Raw genomic sequence first — 20,000 nt, forward strand, 5'->3', positions numbered from 1 at the left:
TGTTTATTCACCAAGAGCTCTCATATGACCTTTTCAAACATCACTTTTTAAGTCAAAAGTCTTTGTGTGTGTGTATGTGTGTGTGTGTGTGTGTGTGTGTGTGTGTGTGTGTGTGTGTGTGTGTGTGTGTACGTGTGTGTGTGTGTGTGTGTGTGAGAGTGTGTGTGTGTGTGTGTGTGTGTTTCTGCCTACCCGCCTCTGTGTTACAGCAAATCCTTGGCCTTATGTAGCAGCTGGACACAGTACTGTTTTGCCTCTTTTTTCCTCTGTGAAATAAGGCAGTGCTATTTTTGGCCTGCAGTGCTGTGTGATCTGATTGTGTGTGTGTGTGTGTGTGTGTGTGTGTGTGTGTGTGTGTGTGTTTATGCTGAGAGAACTTCAGAGGGACAAACTGAAGGAAAATATCACACAAGGGGAAGATATTTTCCTTCAAACTGGATGGGCTGTTAAAAAATTGATGAGTCCTAAAAAATGTCTCTCACACTCTCTCACACACACACACACACATACACACACACACAAAGAACATACAGAGTCAGCTAGGGACAGGACTATATGTATATGTATATATGTATATATGTATACTATATGGCAGGGCTATATGTATATGTATATATGTATATGTATACTATATGACAGGGCTATATGTATATATGTATATGTATACTACATGACAGGGCTATATGTATATGTATATCTGTATATGTATACTATATGACAGGGCTATGTGAATATATGTATATGTATATATGTATACTATATCTGTTTATCTGGGTCCTCTCAGCATTCTTAGTTCTCTCAGTATTCTTGTGTTTGAGACGATCCAATGGACTGCCTCTGTTGGATTTTGTGGGAGTGGCTCTGCTCTGGGAAGTACTGTGTCTGGGTAGTCCACCTGTCTGTCAAAGAGGTCAAAGAGGTCAAAGAGGTCAGTCTTGTTGTCAGTCTTGCCTGTCAGAAACCTTTAGCACACCTAAACAAGGTGAAAGCAAATACTGACGAACAAATGACCTGTGTGTGTGTGTGTGTGTATCTGAACTGATATGAGCCTACACAGTCAATTATGAAACACAACCCCTGGAGAGGATCTATTTATAATTTGCCCATTCCTATGTTAACCTGTCCCCGTGAAAAAAAAGCTTTGCTATATGTAAGTTGAAATGTCACTCAGCACCCACTCAAATCACAAGGTACATTTACTGTAAAACCTGCTCCTGTGCTCTAGTGAAACGACATCATCGCCACTACACAGACCACCCATTAAAGGTTACTGCTTTACCTTCTGGATACATCTCCTCCTCCTCCTCCTCATACCTTATTCATTGAGAAACGACTCCTCTCTCTGCATTAGCTCTGAACTCACTCACCCGCGTCACCGGCAACGGTCTTAAGGGCTACGGAGGCGTTCGGTTCGAACCGCGGTAAGAAAGCAACTCTCGCTATGCTGCGAGGACATCACCGCTGGCCAATCAAAGTGAAGCAACAGAGAGATGAACACAATGTTCTCACGGTGCGCTCGCTGACAGATCGGATAAGTGAAAAAGCTCCTCGGAAAAATGGGTTCCAGAGCGTCTCTCGCCTGAACTCTCCTTTAGCACATAAAAGCATATTAAATATTTACTTTAGCTAAAAATAAAGCGTAGTAGGCACAACGTGCCGAAGCGCCAGCACCCCCCCCCCCCCTTAATCACGAACGCCTCTACTTCAAAGGCGGTCCGACATGATGTGGCTTAATGCCCCATTAGCAATGCAGATTTAGTTAACATACAAAAAAAAAATCTGTCTGCAAGTAGCTTTTAGTCGTTAGCCAGTGGCTGAGAGAGAGAAAGGATCCTACAGTACTTGCTAAAAAGGCATCTCACTTTGACATAGATTAGATTGGTAGGCTCCCAAATAAAGACACCATTATTCTTCTGATACAGTCTTGATTTAACCATTTTCTCTCTCTCTCTCTCCTGTTCCATACCTCCTCCAGATCCATCTCGTCAGGGTTGTCTGAGGGTTTGATGAACTTCCCCGTTCGCTGTTTCTTCAGAGGCACGACCACAATGTAATATCCCCTACAGACAGACCATACATACAGGCATTAACATACAGGCCTTAACATACAGGCCTTAACATACAGGCAATAACAATCTTAAAACATATTTATAGGCCCTCTGTTTTACTGAACATACATTTACACTGTGTGAGATCAATTCTATAAGCAGAGAGTAAAAATTCAATAAGCTCCCCAAATTGTCTTTCTTTCTTTCTTTCTTTTTTTTTTCCTGCTAAATTTAATTGGGAACAAAGGCATTTGTCTCTTCGAGGGATGTCCACCAAGGACAGTCGATCAATCCTTAGAGGGCCAGGCCATAATTAGCTCTTATTGTAATCCAGTTCAAAACAGCACTGGATTAAGAGCTGATCGCGAGCATGTCATTAGCATCCGCCGCTAAGTGCTTATCGTTCCATTAGCTTCATTTCCCTCATGTTTGACTTTAATTGACGCGTGATCAGTGCATGTAGGACCACTGTTCCACCCCAGTGAGGGTCTAGAGGGTGAACACACCCATGCGCTGCCAGCTGGTGCAGAAATAACAGCCATGCCAGTGTCTTAGGCCTGCGGGCTGGCAGCGGTGTCGCTGGCGTTAGCCAGGAAGGCAGTGCTGCACGGTAATGGTTGGCTAATTGGCTTAAGCTCTGGCACACAGAGTCGGAGAGGGAGAGATCACAGGAAGAGATGGACAGAAGAGTGAGACAGATTCAACAGCACAGAGGAGATAGAGGAAAAGAGAGAGAGAGAGAGAGAGAAAGAGAGAGACTGAGAGAGAGAGAGAGAGAGAGAGAGAGACTGAGAGAGACTGAGAGAGAGAGAGAGAGAGAGAAAGAGAGAGACTGAGACAGAGAGAGAGAGAAAGAGAGAGAGAGAGAGAGAGAGAGACTGAGAGAGAGAGCGAGAGAGAGAGAGAGAGAGAGAGAAAGAGCTGACCCTGTCTCTACGTCATCTGATAAACAAGAATTTACACCTGAGGAGTTTCACAAAACAAATTATTTATAATCTTTACAAAAACAAAGACATTGCAGATTTCATGCAATTTAGATGAGTGCTGTGGATTCAATTACTTAAAATAAACATTTGGAGAGAATATCCCTGTGTTTATTCATGCAGTCAGTCACAGGGACGGGACAGGGGAGTATTAAGTAAAAAACAGTCTTAATTAGTTTAACGAAAGCACAGTTCCTCGAACTCGTTTTTTTTGTTGTTGTTGTTAATACAGACCTGACTTTCTCAGTGGTCTGTACAGAAGGCAGTTCCACGGTGACCATGCCGTCAGAATTGGTTTTGCCGACGAGGTACGGTTTGGTGCGCAGGATGTCAGGCGCCGTCATGGCTGAGACGCGGTGCTGGAGACCGCCAGCGCTGTTGCCGCGGTTTGTCAGGAGGAAAGAGTACTGCGTCTCCGGCTGAAGATTGGTAATAAGCTTTTGGGTCAGCTTACCGTCAACCTCCACACTCTCACCGTTGTCATAGAGGATCTACGGAGATGGGACACCACAACACACACGAGACGGGACAGAGTGTGACCAGAGTTAGCATGCTAGGTATGCTGGCGTAAGGCTCTCAGCGCCTGTGTAGTTAGCATGCTAGGTTGCTAATATAAAACTGTGAACAGCTGCTGGTCAATAAATTTAAATAAATGCTGGTGGTTAACTGAACAGTAGATGCACAATCTGTAAAGCGATGCAAAAGCCAGACGTCCGTAGAAATGTTTCATATCTTCTGATCTCATTCCACAGATTATATCTAACAGCTGAGCTTCAGTTGCTAGCAGTGCACGCTCATGTAACGGTTAGCGTACCGTGAAAGGTTGCGCAGGGTTGTAGTTTTCTGGGATCTCCCAGGTCAGCAGGACCGAGGTCTTCATGGCAGCTTTCACATGAAAATTTTTTGCAAACACTGCTAAAAGAGAGGCGGAGCAGATGATTTAGAAAAACCTGGCCAGACGCACACACACACACACTCTTTCACTACCACCCACTGCTCCTTTCACAGGGAATCTCAACCCCAGTATGGTCTTACCTGTTCACGTCTTTCCCCTCTACACCAGAGCCTAAAAACGACTATCCCAAGTCTTTGACCTTACCTTCTCTTCAACAGTAGCTTACCATTGGCCCAGCACTCAATGCTTGCCTTGGGCAGTGAACTAGAGTTCGCAACACCTCTTTCTCTACTCTGTTACTGTGTCTGACTAGGTATCTAGGCTTCGCCAGAGAGTTTCACGGCTTCCGTGAAACACTTTGTTTCTCTGTCTGCCCAGGCAGGGAAAGGTTGGAGGAGGCAGGTGTTTGGCGGACAGATTGATTCGGAGGGGTGTGGAGGTGGTTGTTTGGGGGTGAGCGTCCTACCTTGATCCAGCGGCTGTGTTCTGAACTGGACACTGGGACTATATGGACCAGAGCCCTTGCTGGTGAAGGCACACATTTTGATATCGTAAACAGTGTCGGCTTTAAGGCCGTCCAGGGTGACAGTGGACTCGGGAGCGGCGATGAACAGTTCGGAGGGGCTGCGGGGGCTGTTGATGTCTTTGTACTGGAGCGCGTACTTTATTATGGCACCGTTGCGTTCCGCCAACAGCAGGGGCTGCCAGCTGACTTGGATGGTGGTCGTCGTGGCGCTCTCGGCCACGATGTTTTGTGGGTAACCGGAGGGCGTGTCCTCGGGCGTGGTTATCTCTTTTATCGTCTCCTCGCCAAAGCCCACCTTGTTGCGAGCGGACAGGCGGAACGTGTAGGACGCCCCCTTGTGGATTTCCTTGGTGGTGTAGTGGTTTTCCCGCTCCGGGAACTCAATGACCGTGAGCGGGTCCACGTCCTTGCGGCCGAAACGAAGCCGGTAGCCCAGCAGGGGCCCGTAGGTGTTGGGAGGGGGGTGCCACTGAAGCAGGGCAGTGCCCATGACTGTGGGACTGACCATAAGGCGTGGTTTATCAGGTACTGTGAGAAACACAATGCAAGACAAGAGCACATTGGTAAGCGCCCGAAAGACACAGCATTCCATACAACATGATTCACTCTTGTTTAGCATTGAATAATGTCCATTTGCTCCATGCGTTCATTACTCTGGGGTCTAGTAGGGGAGGATTTGGGGGAGATTTAATACCAATGTAAAGTTAAAATGACTCTTTTTTTAAAACCAAAATCAGCCAGAGGGGCATAGATATGAAAGCCAGTTCAGAGGCACACATTTCCAATCTGTTGGAGGTAAAACAGGAAAGTGCTAGTTAATTGCACCTTCCGAGTCTTTTCTAGCCCTCTAAAGAAAAGACGTCGCGGATTTGTCTGCTCAGTTTTAGTCTTTTCCAGCCATTTCCTGACTCCGGTCCTCATTATTTCCTTAACCCCTGTGAGAATTTCAAAGCCAGCGCAGGTGACGGGAGGAATGAAAACCATTGTCGGACAGAGAGAGCGATTACTAGCATTCACACTTAATAGCCTAAAAGGGTGAAAAGGTTTGCTTGTTATTATGGCTGTGTGTGGTTCCTCTGCTTAGTGGGAAAGTAGACAATACACTAACAGACGCTGAGGTTCAGGGACATGGGCCAACCATATAACCACACAGTTTCTTACCTGCTCCAGTGGTGGAGACCAGTTTGGGCTTGCTACGAGCCCCATCACCTTTAGTGGTGTAGGCTGCCACGGCAACCGAGTAAGTGGTCTCTGCTTGCAAGTCAGAGATGATCATTTCCTGTGTGAATGGAAGTGGAAAAGCAATTTTAGCATGCTGCTAGAGCCTGTACTAATTTAAAAGATGACTCTGAGGATTTTGAGAGGGGATAAAAGATTCAGGGTTGATATGTGTTTCTGGGAAAATTCGTCACGAAGCTTTTTGCCAAGCACACTTTGACTACCACGCGTTAATTCTTCAAGGCTTTAAATGTTTTAGCTCAACGACTCCTGCAAGCAATCTATTAAATGATGCGGTATCAATACAGTGCTAAATCCGATAACAGCTTTTTAATAATCTTTTCAATTGTTCATAATACAAGAATTACATATGCAACAGGGGTTATTAACATTTCTATTCCTCTCTGCCCCCTATGGAAGAAATCGTACACTGTGCCGTCATCAGTAATTCCTCTGGACCAACTTCAGCCTCACCGTGTGAGCCCTGCTGTCTGTGCCTACTCCCCTGATCCTGGATCTGCTTTATCTAACTTAGATCTAGCCCTTGCACCTTACAGCAATGTTTCACAACTGATTTGGGATTAGACATTCAAATACTGAGAACATATCCTTACCAGCAGACGGTATGTTTACACCTATTTCACCGCAATTTTCACACAAACACACACTTTCCTGTTGCTATGTTTAAATATTGGTGCACACTTTATGTAGGTTCTATAACTAGATGAGCAGTTGAGAGAGAGAGAGAGAAATCAAAAATAAACAGTGTTTTATGTTTACCAAGTGAGGTGTGGGCGTGTTTACTCACATGTTCAGTCGAATCATCGTATTCCCACTATACGGGAGCCAAGAGGTCGAGCAGAAGAGAGAGAGAGAGAGAGAGAGAGAGAGAGAGAGAGAGAGGGAATTAAAAAGAACAACAGTAAAAATAAAACTAAGTTACAAGGTCATTCATCAAGGAGAGAAAACGAGATGGAAAGGAAGAGGGAAAATGAAACACCAGCTGTTTATATAGTTATATTTTTATATAGCTGTTTGTATATTTTCTGGGCTCTCTCTCTGTGAGGAGACGTTGGACAGTTAGACCTGGGTCTTAAGGAGGACGGAGTCGACCACTGTTTTATAATGTTCACACTGAAAATGTACCAACGTCAACGACTGCATTCATGCCTATATCAAAGTCTTATTGGAAATCTACATCCCCTCCTGCGCCAGACTGAATGAAGTCTGTAATCGCAAAGGACGATTTCATTACATTTTCCATTTTCTAATTTCATGTCATGTAAGACGAAGTTGTGCGAATGACAAGCGCGTATTACGATCATTAAGTGCTATTCATCTCTGTGCCATATTCAGCTGACACAGGGAGACAGGAAAATAAGCATTCATTTAAATTTCCATTTTCCTGTTCACATACTTCATCACACATGATTTCATTCAAACCTGTTTTTTTTTTCTCCTACAAAGTATCTTCTCCACGTTCATCAGTGAAAACACTGTTAGAGAAACAACGGCTTCTGCTACGGTCTTCAAACAAAACAGAACTGAGACCAGACCAACTAACAACCTAAACTCTGTCTTTACATACTTAAAAAAAAAGAAAAAAAAAAAAAAACCCTGGATGTCTTTCATCTGTGAGGAAGAGGAGGATGCTCACCTGGGCGTCGTCTATGAGGATGTCTTTGATGACCGGCTGTCCCACAGGCTCTCCGTTAAGCATCCTGACATAGTGAACCTGATAGCCGCGAATCTGGCCGTGTTGCCTGTTGGGCACCGGCGACCGCCACAACACTTTAACTGACGTGGAGTTGACAGGCTCCACCTCGACTTTACGAGGCGGCCCGCTGGGCACTGGAGGAACCATGGGATAGAACACAAAAAGGTCAAGATTACAGAGGACCCCTCCCCCCCCCCAAATTAAGGCCAACTGCCCAAGCAAAGTGGAGGCGTCGAAAAATCTAGAAAAGGGTGGTATACTGTTAACAAGTACTGCATGACACTGATATTTCAACAATGGCACGTAAAAAAGAGAAAAAAAAAATACAACCCCCAAAAAAGGTCTTATAACTGACCTAATATTTTTTTTTTTAAAAAAATGGGATTAGTGGATTCAAAACATGGAATAAAAATGTAATTGTTAAAATAGACAAAAAGCAGCCAAAGAGGGTGCTTCAATATATTTGAAGCACCTGGAAAGAGTTTGGCTATGATGTGCTGAAAAAAAAATAAAATAAAAAAAAAAAATTGAGGAAAAATGTCATCGGGGCATTAGGAATAAAACAAAATTCCTTCCACTTTCTTTGTATCCCAGTCACTGTCCAGTCAAAATGACAGAGTCAAAAAAACCAGGGACAAAAACCAATCAAACACGGAACGCAGCACCATTTCTCAGTTTTCTTTTTTTTTTCACCACAAAAAAAAAGAAAGAAAGAAAAATGGCAAAAATATGAAAAATTGACAGCTGGGATTCCAGGTCTGGGGCTCCTCGCACACAAAAAAAGATGCCATTTATTTGTTGAAATCGACTTGTTTAGCAACAGTAGAAAAAAGAAAGAAAAAAGAAAAAAAAAGCCTCAAAAACAAGGTTTCGGAAAAGCTGGAATCTCTCAGTTACGACAGCGAACAGACGAGCCCAAAAAAGTCCGGGTTAGTAAGTTTAGTGTGAAAGAAAAAAACAAATGTAGGCATTCTGAGAGCTGGCCCTGAGACAGGCGGGGAGGGGGAGAGCGAGGGACTTTGAGAGGAGAAGGCAGTTGGTCTGAAGGCTTGCACAGGCAGTTTTATTACAGGTAGCGGAGGTTAAAAGGGGGAGGAGTTTTTAGCAGAGAGGCAGAGCGTTGAGGTGGTGGGGAGGGGGGGAACATACCGTCCTCCTCAGTTCGGACGAGATGCGGTAAACTTTCGGGGCCTGCTCCGACATCTGTGTGGGCGCTCACAGTCACGCGGTACTCTGTCCACTTCTCCAGATTTTCCAAGAGGTATTGTGTGTTTTCAGGAGGGATGTCTGTGATTTGGCGTTGTGTCGTGTCCTCCCCTTCGGTCGCCGCATAGTGGATCGTGTATTTCGTAATGATTCCGTTCTGTAATTCCACGGGGGGTGGCTTCCAACTTACCAGAATGTTGGTGGAACTTTGGCTCAAACACCTGACATCCTGAGGCGGGGCTGAGGGCTCTGATTGGAGGATTGGTTTGTGGGTGGAGCAGAATTCCCATTTGGTTTGATTTGATTGGTTGTTGTGAGTTTAGTGATGTTTAGTTTTGATATCGGTTTGTTCCAGGTTGGGTTCACAAAGAGGTTGTGGTAACATAGGGAATTTTTTTTTTCCCACAGTCGGAGTGGAGGTGAAAAAAAACAAAACAAAACACAAACACAAACAAACACAAAGAGGAGGGGGGGGGGGAGACATAAAAGGACATAAAATGAGGACGAGGCAAAAGACAAAAAAAAAAAAAAAAAGAAATGTTTTAAAGTAAAATGGTATTTAAAGTAAATGGAATGTCATAAATAAGGATGACAAAATGTCAGCGGCTGACAGGTTGGATTTGTCGAAAGAGATCAACTGAATGAACTCAAAGACACCGGATATGCATGATCAGGGTGGTGTGACCGGAATGAAACCTTCTAAATAACAGACCTACCTTTGGAACGACTACATTATAATTTCACTCAATTAAAATGCCTCCCTACACTTTACACGCAGTGGACAGAACACTAAAAACGCCTCATATGCGTTAACGATAGAACACTGTGAAGTGTGAAACTCTACTCTGTTACACAAAACCCATACAATGTCACTACTAAAACTAGCTTTGAAATAACTGCCTACAACATCTGTCTTCCCCAAGCAATTACCATCAATCCAAATATGTAAAGGTTGATGTATCAGAGTTGAGAATGGTGCATTGCTCACCAACCTTTCCGAAGCCTGTTGGTTTGAGGTAAAAGCCTGGCTGAGTGAGGGGCACCTCTCCAAACAAACACGACTCGCATTTAAGGATCTCACAACTCTGACATGCACAGGTTTGGGTTTTCGTTACATATAGCATGTCATTTCTGAAGGGCTCATCATACTTACCTGTTCCTATACACTCTTAAAAGACCTCCGATTTATTTCCAGCTTCAAGTTCTCTAACGAACTGTCTTTGTGACATTAAAATGGAGTTTTCCCATTTTCTTCTCTTCAATGTGCTACTCTTTGAATTCCCACAGACTGTGTAAAATTATGCCAGACTCAATTTTTTCGGCAGTTTGATAAACCCGTCAATCAAAAAATCCAGTCTTCAAACACGTCACTCTCGCAGGTGTAATAAACAGGAGGTCTTTTCAGAGCGACAATCTGACTGTGGTCTACTTTAATTGTCTGCCTCACTGCACAATTGCATTCAAGTTTTCTACAGGGCTTAATTTCCTTTCCTCTCCTTTGATGGAGAGATTTTTTTTTTTCTCTTTGACTCAGCTATTATAGATCATACTGACCTAAGCAAATTCCTGCAGAAAGTTCAAATACAGTATGCAGTGGAGCGCGGTCTCTGACATTCTCTGTCAAAAGACAAGGTATCCAATAACCGGACGCCCAACCCCGAGTTAATACAACCCAAGACAGCCAGGTAACTATAGCCAATAGAGATGAATAATTCAGGGCCTTATGACCGGCCTGCTTTAGGAGATTTCCCTCCTTCCACGGCGGAGCTAAAGAAGCAGGAATAGTGCTGAGCACATGTGACCTTGTCAATTGACTCTCACTAGCAGGCGTGGAGAACATTGTCCACGGGCTGTTTCTTTTCTCAAACCAGCTCCGTGGACAGTTCAACCTTCAAAACATTCGCTCTGTGTCTGGGGGACTCTTCAAACAGTTCCCTTTTCAAAGCCGTTGTGCTTCTTCCTTTATTTTTTCACCTCCGTGAGAGAACCGAGGTTCTCGTCAAGGTTAAGAAAAGGTTACGGGAAGGACAAGCACCGAACGCCTTTGAAAAGGGAACGCGTCTCCGGGAGCGTGTGAGTTTGTCTCCTCGGCCGGGGCCGAGCGAGGGACAGAAGAGGACCTACGTGTCTGAGGGGTTTCGGCCGAGATCTCGTTGGTGTAGGCACCGACGCCATGTTTGCTGCGTGCAGCCAGCTGGAAGGTGTAGGTGGTGAAAGGTTTTAGATCCTTCAGCAGGTAGGTGGTGGTGGGTTCGAAACTGATTCGTTTCTATGGAGACAGACGTACACACAGCTCTTACAGACTGGCCGACGACACGACCTGATTTTTTTTTTTTTTTCATATCGTCATTATTGCTCTGTTTATTTACTATTGGTTATTGCTTTGATGAATATTCACGTAACACTTCTGTTGATATGGAATTTGTCTTCACAAAGAGTAATATCAAAAAAGTAGTAAGATCTGTAACTTTTTCCCACGTTACTGAAAGCTTTGCAGATATGCTTGAAACCAGTTTTTAAAAACATGCAGCAGTGTATCTAGAAATATAGTGTGTGATATAATTGTTCATTTTCACTGAGGATTCATATAAAGCCTTTACCTCCTCTTTCTCGTCGCCTTTCTTATAGAGAAGCTCATATCCCGTGATTTGATTGTCTTGACCGTTCTGTGCCGGTGCCACCCAGGACAGCAGGATGCTCGTCTCAGATTTGGCTTCACCCTTAAAGTCCGTCGGCTGAGAGGGAACTATCAGCCAAAATACAGAGATGTGATTAGCCCTGACCAAAGAACCAATCAAATCAGAGAGAGAGAGAGAGAGGGAGAGTTTGTTCTGACTGAACCACCAATCAAATCAGAGAAAGAGTTTGTTGTGACTGAACTACCAATCAAACAGAGAGAGAGAGAGAGAGAGAGAGAGAGAGAGAGAGAGAGAGAGAGAGAGAGAGATAGGGAGAGAGAAAGTTGGCTAAACTGAACTATTGACCAAAACCCAGGCGAACAATGAGCTCTTATTGAATGACCAATCAAAACACAGAGACAATGACCAATCAGAACAGCGAGAGAATGAGCAATCAGAACACAGAGAGAAGAGGCATTTCTACGCAGGCCTCCAACCACACCACAGACAGAGAGATAACCTCAACTACAGAGTCAAACCCAGAACAATAAGTGACTCTGAACACATTTTACAAATGAAATCATGGAGAGATATAGCTCCCTCTAATTAATGCAGCTTTCAAAACCACATGAACTCATACGCGTCCATCGCACATATGGAATCCATCAGTGCTCTAATTACGAATCCGAAAGTACAAGGCAATTATTACAGCGGCCACAATTAAAACCGCAACAAACAGAAAAAAATGAAAAAGAGAAACTCGATCTGTACTCTAAAGATTAAATAGCAATTCTTTCCCTTGGCTGATCTTGGCTTCATTTATTATGAAGATCAGCATGCATTACACACTGTAACGTCAATAGCAGAAGCCAAAATAACTTGGCAGGGGAAAACCCTGGGAGACTGCTCCCATTTACAACTCTGGTCAAAGATGGAGAGACATTATCTGTGCTCGGGGAATTTGCAACTGACTGAGGGAGAGAGAGAGAGTGAGTGAAGGAGAGAGAGAAAGAGAGAGAGAGAGAGGGAGAGAGAGAGAGTGAATGAAGGAGAGAGAGAGAGGGAGAGAGAGTGAATGAAGGAGAGATAGAGAGCGAGAGAGAGATGGGGAAGTCAGGGAAGAGGGAAAGAGAGAGATAAAAATGAGAAAGAGAGAGATAAAAATGAGAGAGAGAGAGTAAACAGAGGCTTGTGTGCGTGTGTGTGTGTGTGTGTGTGTGTATTTGGCCCCTGTGAAACCACACGATTTTTTTAACCGAGCCCAAAAAGACCGCCAAACTCAACCCAAACCAGTCTCACTCAGCTCACCTCCAGTCTTGGCAATAATCTGCAGGTCTGGGGATAGAGGCCCGTCGCCCACGGACGTGTACGCCAGCACTTTGATGTAGTACGTCTTATTGGGAGTCAGGCCCTGTATGGTCAGGAAGTTGGCGTTGCGGACTATCTGCTTCTCCCATCGGTTAACGTACTGGGTGGGATCCGTGGTGTAGTACACGCGGTAACCCATGATCTGTCCGTTGGCCTCCTCTGGCTCCTCCCAGTGGATGATCGCCGTGGTAGCGCTGAGCATGCGACCCCTGACCTGCCGAGGGGCGGTGCTGGGCGCCTGTTCGGCGGTCTTGGCCTCGATGGCTTCGCTGGCCGGGCCACGCCCGATGTTGTTCACGGCGACCACGCGGAACTCGTAGTCAGAGTAGGGGCTGAGTCCGCCGACGCTGTAGCGCGTGGTGGCCACGCCGTCGATTTCTTTGTAGGCGTCCTCGGAGTACTTGGACTTGTGTTGGATGATGTAGTAGGAGACAGGCTCCGGGTTACCTGAGTCCCAGGTGAGAGTGATGCTTGTCGCCGTGCGCTCCGTCACCACGGGGGTGCCCGGGGGCTTGGGCAGGGCTGGGGTGAAGAGAGAGTGTAACGTGGAGTGAATTAAAAACAAAAAAAACATGGGAGCAAATCTAAACTCGTGAGGTCACTCATAATTCCCATCTCTAAAATCGGACTGACTGCAGCGTTCATCTGCCAGGCTCATCTTCAGTCACTGCATCCAACGTTCATCGCAGTCCAGACTGTATCATCACTAGTATTTATTTATCAGGTCAATTCACACGAACGAAATCAGAAAATCACTTCATTTAAAACCACCTGAATGTTTAATATATTTAGAGACAACCTGAGGGTTAGTGCTGGTTGGTCAGATCACATCAATAACTAAGGCTATTTGATGAGGAGTGCACATAAATCACATTTGCAGGCATGGGTTTGTTCAGCGCAGGAGACAGGAGGAGAAAGACGTGAAGCATTTCTCAGCCTTGACCTGACACAGCTCATCCAAACACTCCCCCATCCTTCTCTCACAGATGCCTTAAATAACTGAAATGTTTCAACTCACTGCTTTAATTCTCACTACACTAACTGAGATGAAACATATCTAACTGTTTCGTTTGGAAACTCTCTCTCTCTCTCTCTCTCTCTCTCTCTCTCTCTGTAGCAGCAATGTGAAGTAACTATTAGCTCTGGGCATATTGTGACTAATTCTTCTTTGTTATGTCTGGTGAAGACAAAGGACTGGTGTGTGTGTGTGTGTGTGTGTGTGTGTGTCTGTCTGCGTGTGTGAGATTTTCAGTGAGTACTTATGTCAGTCTGTGTCTGTATACAAACTCTGTGTTTCTATTCCAAGAATGTTCTGGAATAGATATGATTACGCCTAGATAAGTGGTTTGCCCACAGCCCAGACTAAACAACACGCGCGTCTTTTGTTCTCATATGCGTCTGCTGGGACTTATCTTCAATTTAGAAGTTAAAAATTTCGACATAATCCTAAATCTCACTTCTAAAGCTACACTGCAGCCAAGTTCTCAGGGTTCGCCCACTCGAATATGATAAATATGTTACATCTGGAGGGGTTTTCTCACTGGTTCATCATTTAAGAGTCGATCAAGAAGAATGACAACATTTGATGATACGCTTTTAAAACCATTCATCTGTTCATCTATGCACACAAACATCTCAAACATGTTGTATCTCATAGTTTTGTAGGACAAACAAATCATTTGAAATGAAAGCTGTGTTTCTTCCTAATAATTCCTAGTGTTCCTAGTGGCGCGATAATCACCTTTCACAGTGATCTGTGCCACTGCTTCGATGACGCCCAGCGTCGACATGGCAACGCAGGTATAGTTGGCCGACTGGCGAACGTCGGTGAGTTCTAGAACATTCCGCCCGATGGGCATGTCGTCTTCGGGGGTCAGGTCCTCTGTCCCGAGCATCCATTTGACGTAGGGCATCGGGGAACCCACTGCCACGCAGGTGATGTTGACGCTGCCACCAGGCATGATCTCACTGTCCGTGGGCGGTATGGAGAAACGGGGTGGAACACGGCGCACTGGAAACAGAACACAGAGAATGGTCACGAACAGACCACGGGAACCAGCCCAGAAAGATGGAACAGGTCCATCAACAGAAAAGACAATGAGAAAAAATGTCTTTTTCTTTTTTTTTTTAAGCAGTTATGTTGAATTTGAACAATAATATCTAATTATATACATGTACTGTATGGTCTATTTCTACATGTCTACACATGATGGTTCGATGGAGGGTTTTAGGGGGAAAACGGAAACAGTTTCAGACATACACATACACAAGTCTGTGTTTTTCTAACAGCAGTCAATCAATGGTGACAGGCTAACATTCACACATATACACCCCCACATGCACGGAGACAGAGGCTTCCATCACAGGAACAGAACAGAACATGGGAGGGGGGGGGGCAAGCTGGAGGTTAAAGAGCATGCCGGGATTGTTGTGCACTTGGACAACTTCAATGCCGCCAATTTCCGGCTGATGTGACACGAATGTGTTTCATCACATTGTCACATCACACACACACACACACACACACTGCCCTCCCCCCACTACGGTGGGGAAACACGATCAAAGCACGCAGAGGTGGGCGGGGCAAAAGTGCAACTTGAGAGGCTTGCGCAGTCAAAAAAGTGGTTACAGTCTCAGACAAACAAACAAACAAACAAACAAACAAACAAAAACCACTCTCATAGAATAAAGGAAAACTAAGGACTAAAAATCCAGATGAGATTGAAAAAGAAAGCGAGGAGAAAGTCTGGAGTGTAAATCTTGTCAGTGCAGGAGGACGGGGAGAGACAAACAGGCTGGTGTTGTTACGGTGAGCGGGTTTTTCATCATGCACACATGCACCGCGCAAAACCCGCTGGGCAGCAACCAGATTGAGGAACCAGGGAGTGAGGGAGAGAGAGGAGAGACATAAATAATCACAATATCAACCAGAGGAGAAGAGAAGAGGAGAGGACACAAGGGGAGGAGAGGCCAGAAGAGGAGGAGAGAGGAGGAGAGACGCGGGTCACAGGAAGGGGTTACTGGGCAGTCTATTAAAAGCCTGAGTCACTAAGACTGAGAGGAGTCAAGGTTTGGCACTAAAGTCAGGAATGAGCAGGATGCAACACGAGGGAACACAGGGGGAGGGAGAGAGAGAGAGAGAGAGCGAGAGAGAGAGAGAGAGAGAGAGAGAGTGAGAGAGAGAGAGAGAGAGAGAGAGAGAGAGAGAGAGAAGAGAGACTAGACACTCGGGGAATTACAGATACAGACAACAGGACGGATTTGATCAGGATTCTAACGGAGCAGGGTTTGGTTGCAACTAAAAGGGATGAAACCAAAAGAAAGAAAGGATTAGGGAGAGGTCTGGGCAGATGGAGGGAACGCAGGGTGGAAAAGACAGGAGAGGAGAGGAAGGGACTGGGATAGCGTTCAGCAGAATCAAATTCGACTGAAGGGTGTCAGTGTTTCTGCTTATAGTACTCAGACTTACTCCCGCCGGACAACATTCCCGAGCACCTCGGGGGTGGGGCGGAGCACCGGGAGTATTTTGGGAATGTTGTTTGTCCTCTGGCGAGCCCGAGAGCGAGAGTTTTAATCACTCTGACGGTTGGGAGGTTAACCTTTGTGATTTTAATGAAGAGTGAATCCCTCCCTTCACCAAATGGCTTTTAATTAAAATGACATGAACTCCGCTCTCCAGCGCCGCTCTCGCCCAGATGATCCTGGACCAATGTTACAGCAAGGACTCCGCCTTTTCCACACCCGCAGATCATTAAACCTATGCACTATGGGAACCTACTGCTCCCTGGCTTACAGCGCTAGGTTTGAGAAATGCCTTACTCAAACTGTATGCAGTCTCATGAGTTTGGTATTAATACATACTTCTATAAGTCACTTTGTCTGTCTCTGTGTAATGAAGGCCAAAGTTCCCACATTTGACTGAAGAGGAAATCCTGCATTATTAAATAGAACTTACTCATATTTCTGTATAATTAATGTCCAATTAAACTGCACTCCCCAAAGACACAGTGTTATGGTATTCATCTGAATCTGCCTACATTCTTCATAACTGCACGCGACAGAGAAGACACACGACTCTCTCATCACCAGATCATTTAACGCGGGGGAGAAAACAGCCTTTATTGAGAACTTTCCTGATCTTTCAGGGCTTTGGAGCATATCTGATAACAGCCCGAGAGAGAGAGAGTGAGAGAGAGAGAGAGAGAGAGAGAGAGAAGGCCGCCCTTTATGCACAGTTAACCCCCTGGCGTAAGCTCAGAGGTGGTACCAAGGAGAAACACATTACGTTAGAATTTAGCGGGAACCAAACCCCACTCCTCGGGTAATCGTGTTTTTACTGTTTCTACAGGAATGAAGAGAAGAGCTCTTCACGGCTGTTACTTCCCACAGACACAGCGGGGATACTCGACTCGGTTGCCATGGCACCACGATACTTATTGATACGAGTAACCAAGCAGGAACACTGACGATAAAGACAATGTGTGTAGGTCAAAAGGTCATCATGCAAGTCCTCCCCGCTCGGTCCAGCAGGTTCAACTTTTTCATGCACCACTTTTCAGACAGCCAAGCAGCAGGGGGCCAAGGCCAGGGGCATTATCCATGACCCACAGAACAAAAGGAGAAAACAAACAAACAAACAAACAAACAAAAATAACACCACTATCTGTGACAACAAACAGGACAAAAGAAAAGCTGTCCGATCATAATGCACATGTGTGAGAACATGAACTTCATCTGCATTCCTGGACAGAACAGTGGCATCATGGACTTCACATTTTGTGATGGTCTGTTCAGTTTCAGCAAGTGTCTTTTTTTTTTTTTTTTTTTTTAAGTTGAGTTTGTTAGAAAGTGAAAAACACACCAACCTTCTCGCAGCTCTGAGGAGTGTGGGTTTTTTTGATGCAGAATGAAATAAAGTAAGGAAAGGAGAGAAACAAGGGAAAACACAGAGAGAGTAAAAAGGCCATGTTCAGGATTCACTCTTATCAGAACAAAACAAACAAACAAACAAACAAACCCAAAAAAAAAACGAATTAAAAGGAGAACGGTGTGTCAGAGAGAAGATCAGAGAGAGGGACCTCCGTTCACAGCCAGCCGCAGGGAGACGGGTCACTAAGACAGGACCACACTGTAACCTACAACCTCTTCAAGATATCAGTTACCAGTCACGATACCGTCCCAGTCAGCGCAGTGAGACTCGCAACCAATGGCAGTCGACCAAAATATTTTAATCTAAATACATCAGTGGAGAATGTATATCTGTATTATCTCAAATTGTTATTAACAAATCTTAAACGTAGACAATCTCAAATTAAATCTTAAGTCTTATATTAAAAAGGATGTAGAACTCCATCTAACTGTGTTTTTTTCTCATTGTCATAGAGCCATAGAACTGGGACAGTATCATTTATATAAGCTGTAACGTTAGCGTTTGATATAAACAGTTGAAGAATCTTTTATATGCTAAGCAATGTAGGCAGAACTATTACTGGCTCTATACAGACAGTTTGTGTAGCAGAATACACCAGCCTCCGTTGTGAAATTATTAATACACAAAATATCTACAAAATGATGAATTCACAAATGTCAAAGATTATTCACAAAAAAACCCCAAAACAACTGCTGCTTCTCAGTTTTAAAAGTAACAAATATTGCTTAAAAAGTGATGGGATTTTTTGCTCATAAGGTGACTTATGTACGTAAAGGACAACAGAGGCTAATGTTTTTCCTCTACAGAACTAATCGACTGCAAATCTAATGAACTGTCACAGGCCAAGAGCTGTATAAGCTGTAGTAATCACATATACTGCGTTTGAGAAAACAATCTTTCTAAATCGAACTACATATTTCTTTTACTTTTAAGAAATTAAACTAGTGAAACATATTACTGTGCAATACAATACTTTTCTATTGCTATACGATTTATCTAATACCACTTTAAACCTTTTTTAGTTTCTTTGTTCAGGAGAGATTTTTATTCAAAGAGATTCCTCCATTGTCGCCAGGCAGAAAGAAGAAAAAAAGAAGAAGAAAAACAAAAAACAGGAAGAGGTCAGAGAGGTCAGGTTCTGAGAGTCACTGGGAAGTAGGGTGTACGGGAGACTGGTTTGGTCCAGTCTTCATCACAGGTCGACGGGTTAAAACCATTAGTAACAAACCAGGCGGTCAAGTCATGGACGTTAGGAGAATCAACCAAAAAACCAAAGTACGGTACCATAATGCAGTAAAACGCAAATCACAGGATCAGAGCAGTGCAGGAGAGCTGAGAATCACACACAGTTATACTTACTATACCTCCTCCTGGGCGGGGTTCTCTGGTCTCAAACACTCATCTGTTATTTCTACTTGTTTTACATTTCTCTTTTTCATATTCAGAATGTTTCAGAAACATTGTTACAAATGTACTTTTACTCTCTTTTTCATATTCAGAATGTTTCAGAAACATTGTTACAAATGTACTTTTACTCTCTTTTCCTTTACCTTTATTAGCGCTATTGGCTAAATGTTTTGTCCCGATTGGCTACCAGGGTTTTTCCTACCTCTGACATAGAGATTAGCAGGTGCGGAGTATCGCGTGCCGTCGTTGTTAGTGGCGACGCATTCGTACTTCCCCTGGTCTGACTCCTCGCTCTGTTCGATCTGCAGGGCTCCTAGCGGAGGGGCGAAAATCAGGAGGCAAACAGCAGCGTTAAGCTTACGGTCAAGTCATCAACACACCACAATCAAAAAACCTCTTCTCTTTAGCATTAAACCACCGGGCCCCAAAAATGTAGCTCACGCAGGCCCTTATTCCCCTTACTAGAGATTTTAACAACGTTCTCAATGCAGCACGACAAAGTCGCTAGCCTTAAAAATACCTTGAGCGCACTGCCGCTAAACTCAAGTTGCTTTTACTCTAATGCTTTGATAAAGATCCCAGTGGTCGTGGCCTGAGATATTTCTTGGATCTGTGGGATTCATTTATCATGAAGAGGTCAATAAACTTTACCACCATACGACACAAAAGCCTGCAGCAGCTCTCTGTCGAAAAGGCGTTTGCCTTGAAATCTCTAAGGCAGTGTAATTTTCTCCAGGCCTGGGCAGTCATTGGCGTGAAATCTTAGCGCTAAAGCACAGAGCAGAGGAGCGCAGTGAATAAAAGCAGATTAAACTCTTAGGTATCTAGGGCTAAAGGTCCAGATTTGCCAGGCTGAGGAGACGACTGTGTAGTTACAGCCAGAGCGACAGAGAACACTGCATTAGACATTTAAAGGGAATTTAAAGAAGTCTTAAATGATTAACAGTCTTGTTTTGAAAGAAAAGGAATAAATAAAGAAAGAAAAGAAAAACGTCATACAGATCACATTGATGGAAAAAACGGAGGAGAACATATACATGTTGCAGGGTCTCTAAAGGCCTTTTTTACACAGCCAGTGTAATCT

General features: G+C 44.3%; 1 protein-coding gene across 1 annotated transcript in view; it reads right to left on the minus strand.

Moving 5' to 3' along the window:
* Window positions 1–20,000, minus strand: part of LOC115816508 (receptor-type tyrosine-protein phosphatase delta) — a 96,724-nt gene that overhangs the window by 37,042 nt on the left and 39,682 nt on the right. The window contains exons 8-19 of the mRNA XM_030779462.1: window positions 19,119–19,229; window positions 14,321–14,590; window positions 12,520–13,101; window positions 11,194–11,339; window positions 10,718–10,862; window positions 8,537–8,842; window positions 7,328–7,521; window positions 5,614–5,731; window positions 4,393–4,980; window positions 3,846–3,943; window positions 3,266–3,522; window positions 1,967–2,060 (exon numbers count right to left, since the gene is read on the minus strand). Coding sequence (XP_030635322.1) covers window positions 1,967–2,060; window positions 3,266–3,522; window positions 3,846–3,943; window positions 4,393–4,980; window positions 5,614–5,731; window positions 7,328–7,521; window positions 8,537–8,842; window positions 10,718–10,862; window positions 11,194–11,339; window positions 12,520–13,101; window positions 14,321–14,590; window positions 19,119–19,229 — 2,909 coding nt within the window. The remainder of the gene's footprint in view (window positions 1–1,966; window positions 2,061–3,265; window positions 3,523–3,845; window positions 3,944–4,392; window positions 4,981–5,613; window positions 5,732–7,327; window positions 7,522–8,536; window positions 8,843–10,717; window positions 10,863–11,193; window positions 11,340–12,519; window positions 13,102–14,320; window positions 14,591–19,118; window positions 19,230–20,000) is intronic.

This window comes from Chanos chanos, chromosome 7, assembly GCF_902362185.1.
Source record: "Chanos chanos chromosome 7, fChaCha1.1, whole genome shotgun sequence".
NCBI classification, from domain to species: Eukaryota; Metazoa; Chordata; class Actinopteri; order Gonorynchiformes; family Chanidae; genus Chanos; species Chanos chanos.